The 19,229-nt window shown below is 35.7% G+C and overlaps 1 protein-coding gene across 1 annotated transcript in view; it reads left to right on the top strand.

The window, feature by feature from the left end:
- KLHL8 (kelch like family member 8) overlaps window positions 1-19,229 on the top strand; it is a 57,611-nt gene that overhangs the window by 24,542 nt on the left and 13,840 nt on the right. The window contains exons 2-6 of the mRNA XM_070372667.1: window positions 987-1,339; window positions 8,062-8,610; window positions 9,778-9,964; window positions 15,855-15,998; window positions 16,901-17,012. Coding sequence (XP_070228768.1) covers window positions 1,133-1,339; window positions 8,062-8,610; window positions 9,778-9,964; window positions 15,855-15,998; window positions 16,901-17,012 — 1,199 coding nt within the window. The 5' untranslated portion in view covers window positions 987-1,132. The remainder of the gene's footprint in view (window positions 1-986; window positions 1,340-8,061; window positions 8,611-9,777; window positions 9,965-15,854; window positions 15,999-16,900; window positions 17,013-19,229) is intronic.

Genomic DNA, 19,229 nt, shown 5'->3' with positions numbered 1-19,229 from the left:
CTTTCCTATTTCTTTGTATGCCTTGTGATTTTTTTGGTTATTGAATACTAGACATTTGAATCTAATAATATGATAACCCTAGAAACCAGATCTTCCCTATTCCTTAAGATTTGTTGTTTTTTGTTATTACTTGGCCTTTTGTTGTTGTAGGCTGTCTCTACACTGAAGATCACCCTGAGGTATAAACCTAATGTCTCAAGTTTTTTTCTGAGCCTTTTCCTGGGCATGCATGGTCACTTTATAATTTTCTGTGCATATGCAGTTGTTTTTTAGTGCCTTAGTCTTTAGTATTTTACTTGTAAAGGGGGATAAAGAAAATGAAGGGGTGAAGGGCACCAGCCTTGAAAATCTGGAATTCACTTCAGATGAGAGGGAGGGACTTAAAACAACGGGAGAAGGTGGAATAGCAATGGAGGCCAACCCCTTGTCTGCAGCTCTGTGATCAGAAGTAGCAGGCAGCGATCAGAGGGGAGGTCCCTCATTTCCGAGGACAGAGTCCTTTTTGCCTGCTGTGGCTCCTGGAAACTCTGCAAGCTGTTCTGGGACAGCTGCTTACCACTTGGCTGAGGGTAGGCAGCTGCTACTGTACAAAGAGCTGAAGTTGACCAAAATTAATCGTAACTTATTGACTTAGTCCTCTTCTGGAAGTTGTAAGCCTTCAGCAGACTTCACAGAGTTCCACAGTAGTTACATCAGGCGGATTCTGCTGGTGCAGTTGTTGTCCATGTGGGAGACAGATTGCTTGTGCTTCTGCTCTACCATCATCCCATAATTTTCCAATTAGATTTTAAAAGAGTCCCTTCACTGATATAAAATAATTTGCTGAGGTGGTTAACATAACATTTAGTGTAAAAATACAAAGTCACTTGCTGTTTTTTCAGCAGTGATTTATATGGTCATATTACATATATAGGTAAACTATAATTTCTAGTAATTTTTGAGACATTGTTTTTTAATGTGTGTTCTGTTATTTCTTTCAATCTCAGCAAACTGGACAGTGGCATTTGAGTAGTTTTTGAAAAATGTGTGAAGTTTAGTGGACTGTATCTACCTTCTGCCTTCTCCCCATCCTTTACAAAAGAATAAATGGGATGTTTCAGAAGAGAGCTATATTAAAAGAAAAGTGTTGCAAATGGCTTCAGAAGCTGTGAATGCAAAACAGGCTAGGAATCGCTTCACAAAGGGGAAAAGACAACAGCAAATAAAGAACAGATCTTCACTTGGTGATGGTGATGGAGAAGACTCCTTTCTCTTTGAAGCAAATGAAGCTTGGAAAGATTTTCATGGTTCTCTTCTTCAGTTTTATGAAAATGGAGAACTCTGTGATGTCACACTGAAGGTCAGACTGCCTTTTTTTCTTTATTTTTTTCAATCTCTTCAGTGTATTGTGTAAAATCATGGTTTCTATAACCACACAAGGCAAATTTTTGGTGCTGTACTTAAAATCAGAATGGTTTTATTTTCAATCCTTTATTCTGTTGAAGGGGAAGGGTAAGTAAAGGGAACTTAACATAAGAAAAGTTACTGTACTAGTTAAATGTTGATATTCACTGTTGCTTAGTTTCACTTCTGAAAGTTCTGGAGCCCTAAAACAAATAGTTATTATTTGTGAAATGAATAAATTACTGCTGACCTGATAAGCTTTTAACTTAAAACTCTTGATGTATTCACTTACTCTTGATGTTGTTTAGAAGTCGGAATTTTTTATTGTGTATGTAGCTGCACTAGTGTTTTACTGTACGTTCCTATTCTGGTGCAAGCATACCTCTCTTTTTTTGCATTTTGCTTTATTGCATTTTACAGATAATGCATTTTTGTTTGGATTTTTATTTTGTTTTTACACATTGAAGGTTTGTGGCAACCCTGAGTTGTCAGATGATAGCATTTTTGAGTCTTTTAAACATTTTCTCTATGCAGTGGGAAACAAAAAAAAAATCATTTGATATGCTTTATTTTGGTGGTCGGGAACTGAACCTGCAATATCTCCGAGATATGCCTGTAATTTAATCTGTTTCAATATTATGAAACAGATTAAAGTTTTAAGTTTTTAAGTGAGATTGTTTTTTTAAGTGAGATTATTTATTTATACCTGATAGTGAACTAGACTTGGATGAAAAAGACTTTACTAAACTGTGTCAAAGGTTATGTTGCTCTGCTACCAAAGACAGTTTTAATAAAATTGGAAAATTGATAGAACAGTGTGAAAGAGCCTATATTCTGATTGTTTCTCATTGCTCATTTAAAGTACTTACTTACTATTAGTCTTATCTCTCATTGTGATATTAAGCTTTTTTGAGGATTTGTGTGCATCCATGCAGAATTTTTTAACATGAGATTTGCCACTTTGGGATCTCTTAGATTCTGCTTTCTGCTCCTGATCAGTCAGGTCTTAGAGCTCAGAGTTGTGGGGATTGAGGACATCCTTGGAGAATCAGATCAGGGGACATTCAGCAAAAGTCTGTAAACTGAATGCATAAATTCTGAGTTTCAGGTTCAGAATGTCCAGGAGTATAGAGTTACACTGTAAATAAATGACCTATATTCTCTTTAATTCTTAAACTTTTGGTGTCTTTACATATTTCTAGGTCCTAAGATATTGAGAAGAAGACCATTAAATAATTTTACTGACTTTATATGAAATTTAGCCTTGTATACATTTTAATGAAGGAACACCTAAACTCTTTGATTTGTACAGTATATTATGTTCAGTCTAATTGCTGTTGTTCTAACTTTCAACCATACTTTGAAATTCAGTGACCCACACTAGCTTTGGCAAAAAATAAAAATGTAAAATAGATTATTTGAATTTAATAAATTATCAGTTCAGTGTGTCAGTATAAGCTGGAAAATAAATATTATTGACTGTATCAGTATATAATTTTTAATAACTACTGCATATAAACTTTCTTAAGTGAGAAGTATGGATACAGCCATTTTAGGGCAAGCGATAACTAATCTCATAACTTTTCTTTGTTTTACTACGTGACTTCAGCAATAGGTTGAAATGAAAACTTGAGAAGAATCTATAGGGGAAGCCCCAAAATGCTACATTTGAAGCAGTGACAGAGGTCATTTAGGAATGAGAAACTTCATAATTTTATGATTTTAATTTTTCAACTGTAAAATTATGATTAGATTTTTGTGAGGAATAAGTGAGTTAACATGTGAAGCCCTTAGAACAGTGCTTAATACATTAAATAATCAGTAATCAATTCTTAGGATCATTATGTGTTCTACTGTTATTGTTCCAAAGAGATCAGATAATGCTGCTATGGTATATTCTGTTCCTGTCATTAGGAGGAATTACAGTCTTTTAGCAGATCTGTTATTGGATTTATTTCTTAATTCTAATTCAATATTTCTTAAACTTTCAGAATTTAACTATCATATAATAAAACAACTAAACCCAGTAGGATTATGGGTAGTTTATAATGCTTTGTTCAATATAAACTTCACTTTTTACATTCATATAACCTTGAGGATTATGCTTTGATATATTCATCTCCTTTTTTCTATTCGCATGCTTCCTTGATCATTATTGCTTTTAGGACAAACATTTCAGAAAGGCAGTTATCAAAATTTGTCTTATTATGCATATGTAAGGCCATTAGTGTGTTTTTAAATTCCAAATTGAGCACCTAAATTGGAAACAAGTAAGTTCATTTAACAAATTATTTACTAAGGTCTTACCACAGTACACAGAGAGTATAAATAAATCTGAATAATATGCTATACTTGCATTGAGGGAGTTTAAGGTTTAGCTGGAGATAGACACATATGCAGCTAACTAAAATACAATTTAGTACCTGTCATTTTATGACATTTTTATGGAAGCAAAAGACAGGACCTATTAATTATATCTAAGAGGTGATTGGAAAGGCTTCACATAGGAGATTATATATTATCTTAAGGTCATGCCAGGTTTACCAGAGAGGTAAAACTTATTTATATATTATGTTTATTAGTGAAAATATTTTTAAACAGCATATCTCTTGGTAACACTAAAATTATAAATGAGGGAAGATTCTTAAGGGCAACAATTTGGTTGGGGAACAGACAAAGGGAAATTGTCTCAAAAGGGGTATTGCATAGCACTCATAATACTTAATTATGTGTCACAGATCAACAAGAATAGCATCTACAAAGATGCTTTTATTTATGCTTTATTTAGTCTGAGGAATGTCATTGTCCTTTTCATTATCCTTTTAAAGATCACAGTTAATTTACCTGAAGAGATTGATAGAGATTATTGAAGGAGGACAACCCCTTCCATCATCTCTTGATGCCACAACTGAGATATGTTTCATTCATATTATTTAGCTTCTTACTTTGAAACTGCATGTTTCTGTGATGTTTAAAAATTTTTTAAAAATATTTATTTATTTGGCTTCACTGGGTCCTGGTTGTGGCATGGGAGATCCAGTTCCCCAACCAGGGACTGAACCCAGATCCTTGCATTGGGAACACCAAGTCTTAGCCACTGGACCACCAGGGAAGTTCCTGTGATTTATTTTTTTTAATAAGTATTTATAGGATTCTAATGAACATGTTCAAGACTCTTAAGTGTTACAGTTATTTGCCATCAAACTTTCAGCTGATCAGGTAAGAATAGTGCTCTGAAAGATTGCAGAGAAACAAAATATTTGGGCTCCATTAGAGTAGTGACGGAGAAGGCAATGGCACCCTACTCCAGTACTCTTGCCTGGAAAATCCCATGGATGGAGGAGCCTGGAAGGCTGCAGTCCATGGGGTCGCTGAGGGTCTGACACGACTGAGCGACTTCACTTTCACTTTTCACTTCCATGCATTGGAGAAGGAAATGGCAACCCACTCCAGTATTCTTGCCTGGAGGATCCCAGAGATGGCGGAGCCTGGTGGGCTGCCGTCTCTGGGGTCGCACAGAGTCAGACATGACTTAAAAGTAGAGTAGTGTACTGCTAAGAGGTAAAAATTATAAAAGTTATTATCCTTATAAATGTAACAGTTCCTGACTGGAGAGCAGACATAATCTAATAAAAGAAATGATAAAGGAGAAAGTGATTTTATATTTAACACTTAAGTATTCTATGTTAACTCTAATAAAATGATGATCACTTCTACTTTTGTCTGTTCAACTAGTAAGTCAGTATTTTTATTTTTTTTCATATTGCTCAGAAGAAGGGATATTTGAGTATTTATATCCATAGATCCTTGTTTATTTGATCACCAAAACGCTACCTAAAATTTATTATTTTCATCGTGCAAGTTTTTTAAGTAAATGTGAGATAACACTGTAGAACTGTCCATGTGGCTAGACATTGTGATATGGTAATTCACTGCAAGTCAAGACATTTTCTTGAGTCTTAAACATTTAACCCCTTCTTGACTTTGAGTGTTAAACATATTTTTGGCTACTCAGGCTGATTAAAATTGGTGGATTATTGAGAAAACTGGGTAATTGAGCTAAAAAGGCAAAATTACTACATGGGATTAAACTGAAAAATTAAAATACAGCTTATAAATGGATGTAAAAGGAGACTTGGGTATATAGGCTTTTTCTCTCCTGCTTTGTGTCTTAGGGACTTTTATTTCAATGTAGTCCTCAGACATTTAGTTTGAGTTACTGTTAAGTGGCATAACTGTAAACATTTCAACTTAATGTATACTTTAGTTTTTGTTTTAATGGTTTTTTAAAAATTTAGTATGTTTTCAACAATTCATGTTAATGGAATTATACAATACTTAGAAATGAAGTAAATACATAAGAATAACAGTTTGTAAAAGAATAGTTCACAGGATAGCCAAGTTTTTTAAAAGTACTACAAATGTAAAAATTAAATCAATTGAAAAATTGTTCAGTTATTGGGGCTTCCTGCATGGCTCGGTGGTAAAGAACATGCCTGCCACTGCAAGAGACACAGATTAGATCCTGATCAGGAAGATTCCCTGGAGGAGGAAATGGCAACCCACTCCAGTACTCTTGCCTGGAGAATCTCATGGACAGAGGAGCCTGGCGGACTACAGTCCATGGGGTCACAAAGAGTTGGACGTGGCTGAGCAACTCAAAGGGCATTTATAAGCAAAACCATTTTATATCTTGTAATATTCCTTAGGTCTTTTCTTTTGAAGTTCTGATTTTAAAATCAGTTCTCAGATAATGAAACACAACTATATTACATAATCACAATGTTACATGGAAACAGGATAATTGCTAAAATACCTCTATCTTACTACTTATTGATTAATATACAGTGCTGGAAAAACTGAGTACCTACTATGTTAAAAAGAACATAAAAGTAAGAGGTACAAACTTATGTATGGAATAAGTACAAGGAAATGTTGTACAACATGGGGAATATAGCCAATATTTTATAATAACTGTAAGTAGAATATTACAGAGGATGAGATGGTTGGATGGTATCACCAACTTGGTGGACATGAGTTTGTGCAAGCTCTGGGAGTTGATGATGGACAGGAAAGTGTGGCATGCTGCAGTCCATAGGGTCGCAAAGAGTCGGACACAATTGAGTGACTTAACTGAAGTAGAATACAACCTTTAAAAATTGTGAATCATAATATTGCACACCTGTAACGTACAGCAACTATACTTCAGTAAAAAAGATATGTCCTCTCAGTATCAAGAACTTCCAGATGGAAATAGATTTGTGAAAACATAAAGCTGTGAGTACTAAAAGGAATACCTGGAGTATGTTTGGAATATTAGAATGATTCCCACTTAAGCATATTAGCACCTAATACAGAAGTCATAAAGAGAAAGGTTGGTTGATTATAAAAATCCATGGGGGATGAATTTAAAGCACACTTAGAAAGGAAGTTTTGAAATATATATATGACAGATGACTAACATTCCAAAAGTCTGAGGCATTCTTAGAAATAAAAAAATTCATAGAAAACAGTTCATAGAAGACATAAAAGTAGTCCAAAATTTATGAATGAATTAATCATATTAGTAAAAGATAAAACTAAAACAGTGAGAGACTTCATTCATTGAATTGGCAAATATTTAACAAGTTAACACTTAGAATATGGCACAAGTATTGCAAGATCAGAAATGGACAATTTAGCAATATATATCCAAACTGTACTTGTCCTTTGAAGCAGCATTACTGTTTTATGTAGGAAATTATTAATAGAGAGTGGATACAAAGATTCTCTTACAACAAAGTTCACTACTGTGTTTATAATGGCAATCACAGGAAGCAGTCTAATTTTTCAGCAATTAAAGCAGTGATGTTTCAGTGTTCATTACATTTCTATAAAATATTTCAAAATGATTTAAATAGGAAATGAAAAAACTTCAATTAAGCTAATAATAAATACTACTACATATTGATTTGTTTACTCTGCTTCAGGTTTCTCAGTGATAAATTGTGGATAATGATAGTATCTACTCATAGGACCTTTGGGACAATTAAGTGAGTTAATATATGAAAAACAATACTGCCTGACACAATAACTGTAGTTAGCAATACTGTGTTATATATTTGAAAATAGCTACGAGAGTAGATCTTAAAAGCTCTCATCAGAAAGAAAAAAAATGTATAATTAGGTGATAGTTACTAAAACTGTGGTAATCATTTCACTGTGTATATGTGTCTGTGTATATATATATATATATCTATCTAAAATCATAGTGTTGGGTACCTTAAACTTATACCATCTTAGATGTCAGTAAAATTGGAAAAAAAGTTTTAAAATAAGAAGGGACTCATAGACTCTAAGGAAAACATAGTGCCTGATACATAGTAAGTGCTGGGTGATGTTTGCTGTTATTCATTAATTCACAAAATGCTTCTGAAATGTGAAATAATATAGAAAACCTAGTTTTATGATATGCACATTATAGATACATGTATAAAAGATTTGATTCTAATTTGAAAGAAGAAAATTGACTGACTTTAAAAAATTAGCCTAGGTTGACAGTAAGTGACCAAAGGATCACATTGTTAAATGCACTGAAATTGTCTGAAGGTTTTGTCCCTGCTACAGCATATCCTCTATGCCGATCTCAGGTTTATCTTGATACTAAACTAAGTCTGCTTTTGTTTTTCTTTTGAACAGGTTGGCTCAAAGCTAATCTCCTGTCACAAACTTGCATTGGCTTGTGTTATTCCTTACTTCAAAGCCATGTTTCTCTCTGAAATGGCTGAAGCTAAGCAAACACTGATTGAAATAAGAGATTTTGATGGTGATGCAATAGAAGACTTGGTAAAGTTTGTCTATTCTTCACGGCTCACTTTGACAGTTGACAATGTCCAGCCTCTCTTATATGCAGCCTGTATTCTACAGGTTGAACTGGTGGCTAGAGCTTGTTGTGAATACATGAAGTTACATTTTCATCCGTCCAACTGTCTGGCGGTAAGAGCCTTTGCAGAAAGTCACAATCGAGTAGACCTAATGGACATGGCGGATCAGTATGCCTGTGAGCATTTTACTGAAGTGGTGGAGTGTGAAGACTTCGTAAGCGTGTCACCTCAGCATCTCCATAAGCTTTTGTCCTCCAGTGACCTAAACATTGAGAATGAAAAGCAGGTCTATAGTGCTGCCATCAAGTGGCTTCTTGCCAATCCTCAACATCATCCCCAATGGTTGGATGAAACACTTGCACAGGTGAGGACAAATAAGATTGTATATAGAAAGGAAATGATAGGGAAACAAATCAGCATGTTCCATTTACCATAAAAGGTGGGGATTATCGATTGATGTAATATAATGTGAAAGTAGCTTTGACTCTCCTGTACCATTTAAGGATAAGTCTGAATGTGCGATATTTGAATTAGAAATGTCACTACCTGCTTTTTAACCTGAATAGTTACAAAGCCCCTTTGAGATAGTAGTAATGAATATTTTATTTATGCTGAAATGTTCTGAGGAAACAGCTCTAAATTAATTTATAACTATTGTTTTATAATATAAAGTTTCTAAACTTACTGAACTGCTTTGCTAATGAAACTTTATTTGTTCCTAGTGCATATAGGTTTGTTCTCGAAAGAATTATAAGACATCACTTTGTTTTCTTCCCTCACCATTTTGTAGCTTCAGAAATGTCTCTTTTTGTTTACTTTTCCTATCAATAGGAATTTCTTAGATAGGGAGATGACAAATAGGCCTTAGAATTACCTTGACAATAAGTTGGTCTACAAAACCAAAAAGTTTTATTTTGCACCTGTATCATATATTTGTGTATGTGTGTGTGCCTTTAACTCAAAATCACATTATGGGGTTTGATCGTCCCTTTAATATACTAGTCAGTCAGTGCATTTTTAAGAGAAGAATGGTGAGTGCCTCTACTGAAAGAAGGGGATTATCACTGAGTATAACCTTCCAAGTTGAAGAAAACAACACCCGTTTGCTTCAGATATGAGCGTGTGTGTGTGTAAGAAGTCACATTTCCATGTTTGGTCTTAGCATTAAAAGGCAAACACACATAGAAGCACAATTGTGTTTTGATTGTACCTTTTCTTCAACAGCAAGGGGCCTTACGATTATGGCAGTACCATTTCTGGAAGTGAGTAAGTAGCTTGAATTAAGACAATTGAATTATTTTATCCAGTCTACTTAAATCTGTATTTAAAAGGGAAGGATGTAGTTAACATATAATCTGATTTCATTAGTACAGACCAGTACTGGGAATTGCTTTAGAACTTGGCACAGTGAACTTCATTCACATGTTAGAAAGTAAATGAGATTTGAAGAGAACATTGCTGCAGTGAAAGTAGAGAATGAGCTACCCAATTGCAACTTATATTTATATCTGCAACTGTTCACAATCCTTAGGTTCGTTTGCCGCTGTTGCCAGTTGACTTTCTCATGGGTGTTGTGGCAAAAGAACAGATTGTCAAACAAAATCTAAAATGTAGAGATTTATTAGATGAAGCAAGAAATTACCACCTTCACTTGAGTAGCAGAGCAGTACCTGACTTCGAATACTCTATTCGGACTACCCCAAGGAAACATACTGCTGGTAATGAAATTACTCATTTTATTAACTCTGCTGGAAGGAGTTTTGTTCTTTTTGAAGGTTGTTCTATGAATGTCTAAACCTAATTGTAAGATTATTTAGTATCGATTGTCTTAAAGTAGTAATTGGCAAATAAGATTATGTATGAATTTTTACTGTACTTGACTTCAGATAGTTTTATTAATAAGCCAATTTTTTACAAAGCCATAACAAAACATATACACTATGAGGAGTCTGCTGAAATATCTCTTTCTTGAGAGTCTTCTTGATTTCTTCTAAGCAGAATTAGTTCCTCTGTCATTTTTGCTTAAATGATACTTGCTTTGCGCTTTTTTCACTGTGTTGCATTGAAATTCATTTGACATGTTTTGAGCCTTTCAAAGACAGGTAAGTATCTTAATAGGTTTGTATCACAGGTACCAGGCATGGAGCTTGATATGTGTTATATATTTAAATATTTGTTTTTTCATTTCACCACAGCAAAAAAGGTTCTAAATACATCTAATGTTAGGTTAGTATAATAGACTATATTAGACTCTTAGAATATAAAGCTCTTATACTTCAGAGGCAAGTAGTTTTGCCTTTATTTGCCATAGTTTTCAGACTTTATGTTTTCCTGAGAAAGTAAGTCTGTGTTCACTTATGTTACTCTTCATGAAGAATATGTTTGTGGGACAAGGGGAAATAAATGTGATCTATGACTTTAGGAATCAGTAGTCTGAACAGAGACTTCCTGTACATCTGCTGTGACCTAACAGGGTTATTAAATAAAGAGATTTGTGAAATAACCTAAAAAAAAAAGGCAATACATGATCATGTATAGTGGGATTTTATCTGAATAGTATGAAGAAAGTTTGAATGTGGTAGATCTGCCTGTGAAGAAGTTGTTGTTCAGTCACTCAGTCGTGTCCAACTCTTTGTGACCCCATGGACTGCAGCATACCAGGCTTCCCTGTCCTTCACCATCTCTTGGAGCTTGCTCAAACTCATGTCCTTTGAGTCGGTGATGACATGCAACCATTTGATTCCAGCTTGTGCTCCATCCAGCCTGGCATTTCACATGATGTACTCTGCATATAAGTTAAATAAGTAGGGTGACAATATACAGCTTTGACATATTCCTTTTCCTATTTGGAACCAGTCTATAGTTCTCCTAAATAATTAGTATAACATAAAAAGGATGGCTTATTTATTTTCCCTCTTTATAGGTTGATATCAAGTATTAAATTTTTGAAGTGTAATTTTTTTTAGCTGTGAATCCTGTTTCAAGAGTTAAGGTGTTTAATTCTTCAGATTCAGATGTGAATTCAAAGACCTTGGCAATTTATGTTATATGCCAAATGTATATTAGACCCTCATATCCATGATCTCTTACATGATTGCAAGAACTTAGTGAAGGATTTGATCCTTATTATGAGAAAGATGGTGTTACTTCGTCTTATGGATAAGGAAAAAAAAATCAGGGTGAAGAAATGCACAGGGCCACATGGAACACTAGAGAAAGGATTTGTGTCCCGATCTTAACTTCATTTTAATTTTTTCCATTCCATGTCATATTCCTGGATGACCTATATAGCTGAAATATTAGGGTTCACTTAAATAAAATCTAATTGGTAGTTGGGATTATATTCATGGATTGTAATTCCAGCTGTGCCATTAAGCATCTGTAATTTGGGGCAGATTTCTTAATCTCTGAAGGCCTCAGTTTATAAATAATTTTGATTACATGATCTTTAAAGTCTCTTTCAACTTTAAATTTCTCCAACTTTTAAATATTGAATTAGTTGAAAAAGGTGGCACAAGACGTTCTGGTCACTCATTTTATGCAGTCATTTCAGCAAACATTTATTCAGTATCTACTGTGTGCCAGGTTCTTGGTTAGGCATTAGAAATGCAGACATAGGACTTCCCTGGTACTTTCCAGGGGTTGAGAGTCTGCCAGCCAATGCAAAGGACATTGGCTCCATCCTCGGCTGGAAAGATCCCACATGCGGCTGGGCAGCTACGCCCAAGCACCACAACTTGTGAGGCCAAGCTCTAGAGCCCTTGAGCCACAACTGGTGAAGCCTACACGCCCTCAGTTCAGTTCAGTTCAGTCACTCAGTCGTGTCTGACTCTTTGTGACCCCATGAATTGCTGCACGCCAGGCCTCCCTGGATCACCAACTCCCGGAGTTCACTCAAACTCATGTCCATTATGTCCGTGATGCCATCCAGCCATCTCATCCTCTGTCGTCACCTTTTCCTCCTGCCCCCAATCCCTCCCAGCATCAGAGTCTTTTCCAATGAGTCAACTCTTCGCACGAGGTGGCCAAAGTACTGGAGTTTCAGCTTTAGCATCATTCCTTCCAAAGAAATCCCAGGGCTGATCTCTTTCAGAATGGACTGGTTGGATCTCCTTGCAGTCCAAGGGACTCTGAAGAACCTTCTCCAACACCACAGTTCAAAAGCATCAATTCTCTGGTGCTCAGCTTTCTTCACAGTCCAACTCTCACATCCATACATGACCACTGGAAAAACCATAGCCTTGACTAGACGGACCTTTGTTGGCAAAGTAATGTCTCTGCTTCTGAATATGCTATCTAGGTCGGTCATAACTTTCCTTCCAAGGTGTAAGTGTCTTTTAATCTCATGGCTGCAGTCACCATCTGCAGTGATTTTGGAGCCCAAAAAAATAAAGTCTAACACTGTTTTCACTGTTGCCCCATCTATTTGCCATGAAGTGATGGGACCGGATGCCATGATCTTCGTTTTCTGAATGTTGAGCTTTAAGCCAACTTTTTCACTCTCCTCTTTCACTTTCATCAAGAGGCTAATTTTTAGTTCCTCTTCACTTTCTGCCATAAGGGTGGTGTCATCTGCATATCTGAGGTTATTGATGTTTCTCCTGGCAATCCTGATTCCAGCTTGTGCTTCTTCCAGCCCAGCATTTCTCATGATGTACTCTGCATATAAGTGAAATAAGCAGGGTGACAATATACAGCCTTGACGTATTCCTTTTGCTATTTGGAACCAGTCCATGTCCAGTTCTAACTGTTGCTTCCTGACCTGCATATAGGTTTCTCAAGAGGCAGGTCAGGTGGCCTGGTATTCCGATCTCTTTCAGAATTTTCCACAGTTTATTGTGATCCACACAGTCAAAGGCTTTGGCATAGTCAGTAAAGCAGAAATAGATATTTTTCTGGAACTTTCTTGCTTTTTCCATGATCCAGCAGATGTTGGCAATTTGATCTCTGGTTCCTCTGCCTTTTCTAAAACCAGCTTGAACTTCTGGAAGTTCATGGTTCACGTATTGCTGAAGCCTGGCTTGGAGAATTTTGAGCATTACTTTACTAGTGTGTGAGATGAGTGCAATTGTGCGGTAGTTTGAGCATTCTTTGGCATTGCCTTTCTCTGGGATTGGAATGAAAACTGACCTTTTCCAGTCCTGTGGCCACTGCTCAGTTTTCCAAATTTGCTGGCATGTTGAGTGCAGCACTTTCACAGCATCATCTTTCAGGATTTTAAATAGCTCAACTGGAATTCTGTCACCTCCACTAGCTTTGTTCGTAGTGATGCTTTCTAAGGCCCATTTGACTTCACATTCCAGGATGTCTGGCTGTAGGTGAGTGATCACACCATCGTGATTATCTGAGTCGTGAAGCTCTTTTTTGTACAGTTCTTCTGTGTATTCTTGCTACCTCTTCTTAATATCTTCTGCTAGGTCCATACCATTTCTGTCCTTTATTGAGCCCATCTTTGCATGAAATGTTCCCTTGGTATCTCTAATTTTCTTGAAGAGATCTTTAGTCTTTCCCTATATACATGCCCTGAGCTCCAGGACAAGACAAGCCACCCCAACGAGAAGCCCAGGCACTGCAACTCACAAAAGCCTATGTGCACAGCAGCGAAGATCCAGTGCAGCCAAAAATAAATAAATAGAAGTTATTTTTTAAAATAGTATTAAGAAGAAGAAAAGAAATGCAAACACAAATAGAACATAGCCATTCCTATTTTGAGAGAACTTTGTCTGATCTAGAGAAATAGACATATGAGTAAGTAAATGCAATAAAGTGTTATAGGTGCTTTGATATAATCACAAAGTAGGGAAGCAAAAAGAGTGGTTATTTTTATTTTAGAAGGGCCAGAAAAGGTTTTATAGAGAAAGTAACCCCCAGTTTTAGTTTTCAGTAATAAATAGTTGTTTTTCTAGGTGCCAGTTAGAGACAAGGATATTCAGCTCACATTACATTTACTGAATGTTCAGTACATGCCAGGCACTGTGCTTGTCTTTACTAGTGCATAGATCCTTAACACACTGTCTTAATCCAGCTTAGACTCTGATAGATGCCAGCATAATAGATCATTTCAACACTGTATTACATGAATGGTAGTTACCAAAAGTTGCTGTCAGGGCATTGAGGATAATCACTGTATGGGTTGATGCAGGAGCTTGAACATTAAGAGAGAGAATCGGGTTATAGACCCTGCAGGGCCATTATGCTATACTAAGGCTTTATCTTGTAGAGCAGAGGTTCTCATAGAATGGGGCACGTGGTGGCCTCTTGACCAACAGCATCAGCATTCACTTAGGAACTTTTTAGAAATTCAGAACTTTAGACCTACCCAAACCCACTGAATCAAACTCTTGGGAGTGGGGAAGGGTCAGGCCCAGCCATCTGTGTTTTATAAAGTTCTCCTGGTGATCCTGAATGAGAATAAGGTGTTGATTTTTTTCTTTTTAAACAATGTGGTAAAATGCATATAAAACTTGCCATTTTAACCTTCTAAAATTAATTTTTACTATAGTTGTTTTACAGTGCTGTGTTTGTTTCTGCTGTACAGTTAAATAGTGGCATTCAATAAAATTTTTAATGACTACTGATACAGGTGTGACAGGCTGTTGAAAAGAGTCTTTGAATTATTCTGTTGACAATCTGAAAGCAAAAAGAAAACTGAGTGGTAAAAGAGAACAGGATTTTGCAGTAATAGCTGATGAGGCTCTGAACTGAGGTGCGAATAGCTGGGAGGTGAAAGACTGTCTCAGGGAAGGAAGAGGATGTTTACGTGGGTGAGGAAGGTGTGGGGTATGAGGTGCCTCTGGGACACCAAGTGGAAACGTGACTTAGAAATGTAGTTTGGAAAGCATTTTGATACGATGGAAATTTTAGTCAAAGGATTGAACTTTTCCCACTGTGAGTATGAAATATGTGAGAAGTAGGCTGAGAATGAGGCATAGAAAACATAAAGAGAAATGGTTGGAGACAAAAGGAGACTTTTTGACATTATAGAAATCAAGAGAGTTAAGGAGTTTCCAAAAAACAGGGTGATCAGTATATCAAATGTTGTATTCAGTCAGAAATTACGAGCTTGTTGAATTTTGTCACGACTTTATTAGCAAGAGCACTTTTTCAGGGTGGGTGAGGGTCTCAACTGTATTGTAGAGGGATGTTAGCAAGCAGAGAAAACTGACGTTAGTCCTTTTGTTGTTCATTCACTCAGTCATGTTTGACTCTGTGACCCCATGGACTTCAGCACACCAGGCTTCCCTGACCTTCACTATCTCCCAGAGTTTGCTCAAACTCATGTCCATTGAGTCAGTGATCCTGTTCTTTGAGAATTTCAAATCAAGAGAAAAATTAAAATTAGAGTTTTAGTAGTATGGTGATATTAAATGCTAATCAACTTTTGACTTCCTAAGTTTCTTTCTATACCTTAACATTTTTTTTTAATTAGGGGGAATTCCCTGGTGATCCAGGGCTGTCACTGCCAAGGGCCTGGGTTCAGTCCCTGGTTGGGGAACTAACATCCCACAAGTTGTGTGGCGAGGTGAAATAAAAGAAAATAAAATTAACTGTAAGAAAAAAAAATTAGGGAGCTGTGATTTTAACCTCTACCTGTGGTTTTACCTTTAGGAGTGCTGTTTTGTGTAGGTGGTCGAGGTGGATCAGGTGACCCCTTCCGCAGTATTGAATGCTATTCTATCAACAAAAACAGTTGGTTCTTTGGACCAGAAATGAACAGTCGAAGGCGACATGTGGGTGTAATCTCAGTGGAAGGTGGGTCTGCTCCTCTGTGAAATCACATCACATCATCACAGTGCTCCTATTAAATATTTGAACTTTGAGAATTTCTTTCTGAAGAAAATTTCTACATTGTAAAATATGTTTCAATATATCAGTAAATAATTTGGGTGGTGAATATTTACTTTACCCAAAGATGCTCTGTGTACAGTCTCTTGCATAAAGATGCTTAACAGGAGTGAGTATTAAGGAAAAGGGAGTTAAACTATTCTGAGTTTTCACAAAATAACCAAACTAAACAAAAATATTTATTGAACCCCAATAGTAAGTATATATCAGCTTTTTTTCTGTACCCATCTATACCCACCCTATTATTATTGAAATACTTTTTTTTTAATTAATAAAAGTGGATTAATTGCAGAATCATGGATAAATTATTTGGAGACTTTAAAAAAATCAGTTTTTTCTTATAAAAGTTATAAATAGTTTGGGGGGAATATGAAAACATTGTAATAAAAAATAAAATTCATCTGTAACACCTAGTTGTGGCTAACATTTTGGTATGTAATAGTTCCAGTTTTTGTTTCATTTAGAAAAGGTTTGATGTATTAAGGGTTTATATTTTATTTATATAAAAACATTTCATTTTATTGAATGTTTTTTGCAAGGATGATTAGTGATTTTGTCTAATAATAAAAAGTTGAGAAACCTGGGGGTGGGATACTGTTTGAGCATTTAAATAATTTCTTGTAAAACAGCATTTTTCAAACATTTTATTAGTAGAATCTTACATTTACTTTCATTTGACTACTGAAGTGACATTTATCATAATGTTGAATAGAAGAATATTTGTTAAAAGTTAATTTATGCCATTTTAATTATGTGTTCAATATATAAATTTATTTGGAATCACATGAAAATACTTCTCTACCTGACAGGTAAAGTGTATGCAGTGGGTGGACATGATGGCAATGAACATTTAGGTAGCATGGAGATGTTTGATCCTCTCACTAATAAATGGATGATGAAGGCATCGATGAACACAAAGAGGTAGATCAGTATGGACATTTATTGTTATTTGCTGGTGGAAAATAAAGCCTCCTGTAATTGAAAGAGCTAATTTTTTACTCTTTACATTTTTAGAAACTTTAAATACCTTCTTAAATACATTTTGTTAAAGCATCCAATATGACTCTAATTTTAGAAATTTTCCTGAGAATCAAGAATAGAATCATGTCTTTGAGTGTGATAGTGGTTGTCATCATTTTGACTTATACCTGAGCATTTGTTGTTTTAAGTTTTTATTTTAAAATAATTTTAGATTTTCAGGAAAGATTAAAAAATAGTTGAGTTCCTATGTAGTAGAGGTTCTCAACTGAAATGATTTTGTACACAGGGAATCCACTGCCATTTAATTTTCTCTTCTTGATAATTTAACATAGTGTTCTTAACTGAGTTTTCTTATATGGTAAAAATATGAAAAATTAGGGAAGGACAAATTGAAAGAGTAACAATGAAACATAGACATTATTGTATGTAAAACAGATAGCCAGTAGGAATTTGCTGTTTGATGCACGGAGCTCAGAACTTGTGCTCTGAGATAACCTAGAGGGGTGAGAGGGAGGTTCAAGAGGGAAGGGACAATGTATACCTGTGACTGATTCATGTTGATGTATGGCAGAAGCTAAGACAATATTATAAAGCAAGTATCCTCCAGTTAAAAATAAATTTTAAAAATATGAAAAATTAGATGGAAACATGAAAAGATTTTGGCCACCTTTTCCCACTCATGAGGAGAAGGAATCTTACTAGGAAAAATCCTATTCTTAATATATACTACTTATCTATAAATGACATTTTAATACTTAAGTAGGGCTTGATTTATGCTACATGGCAACTACAAATCAATAGTTTAAATTCCAACATGTGAATTAAAAATGGGGGAGAAAATCCTAAAGTACATTTTTAATTTTTATATCCTTGCCTGTTTATCATGCTAAGCTTATTTTTAGCTGAGAATTGAGTGAAACTTGTCTAACAAAATAGCAGTTGAATTTCTTTAGTCTTATAAAATATGCCCTGAATGTTGCCATAGCTTTCCAGCTGTATACAGAATAATAGAACTGCAAATATTTCCTCATGTTATTTGCTTTTATAATTTGTATCTCCCCAAATGATTGTTTCAGTGTGCATTCCAAGATCATACATGTTAAATACTTGGTTTTCTGTATTTTTCTCCCCTTTTTTATCTTTTCAGTAGAATTGATACTGGTGTGTGTTCAAGTTATCGTTTTATTGAAACCCATCATCCTAACAGAGCATCTCTAAGGGTTGATTTACTTTTCAGTAAATACTTAAGTGCCCTTTGCAAGATATGTCAAGTGCTGAAGATACAGCAGTAAATAAGATAGCCAAGGTCTCTACCTCCATAGAGCTTACATTCTAAAAGGCGAGATACAAATAGACGTAATTACACGGGTAATAATGTTAGCACCACATAAGTAAAGGATGCTTGAGAGTAAAGATCATAATGTCAGTTCCATAGGTGAGAAGTCCAGCAATTTTAACCGACTTTTCCACCTAGAGTCTCAGAAGTCAAAATCAAGGTGTAGGCTGTAGACTCTAATGGGGGTTCTGGGGAAGAAACTACTTCCAGGTCATTTAGATTGTGGATAGAATTCAGCTCTTGGCGATTGAAGGACAGAGTTTGTGTTTACTGGCTGAAGGCCAGGGGTCACTCAGCTCCTAGAAGCCACTCTTACTTAGGTCTTTTCCAGGTGTTCCCCTCCATCTTCAAACAAGCAAACAACTTGCAGGATCCACCCCATTCTTTGAGTTTCTGACCTATCTTCTGCTACCAGCTGAAGAAACTTCTCTGCTTTTACAGGGCTTATGTGTTTAGATCAGGCCCATTCACGTAATCTCCATTTTGCCACATAATGTGGCATAATCAGGAGTAAAACTAGAGAGTGAATATTGTGGAGAGAGGCATCTTAAAATCTGCCTAGCACAGGGAGGTTGACAGTAAGTATCACTTTAGAATAAAGTTAAGTTTGAAGATCCAGACAGATTTGAAGTAGAAGTTGGATGTATGTCTGGAAATATATATTAGTGTTGTCATAAATCCATGGAAAGAATCAGATTGTCTCTAGAGAGAGTGTGGGGTGATAAGAGGCCTTAGAGAACTTCACAATTCAGTGAAGCTGGAATAGAGAAGAAGATACTGATGCAGGAAGCTGTAGGGAGCAATCAGTAATGTCTTATGCC

The sequence above is a fragment of the Bos mutus genome, chromosome 6 (genome assembly GCF_027580195.1).
Source record: "Bos mutus isolate GX-2022 chromosome 6, NWIPB_WYAK_1.1, whole genome shotgun sequence".
In the NCBI taxonomy this organism is placed as follows: Eukaryota; Metazoa; Chordata; class Mammalia; order Artiodactyla; family Bovidae; genus Bos; species Bos mutus.
This window is presented reverse-complemented; position numbering and strand designations above follow the sequence as displayed.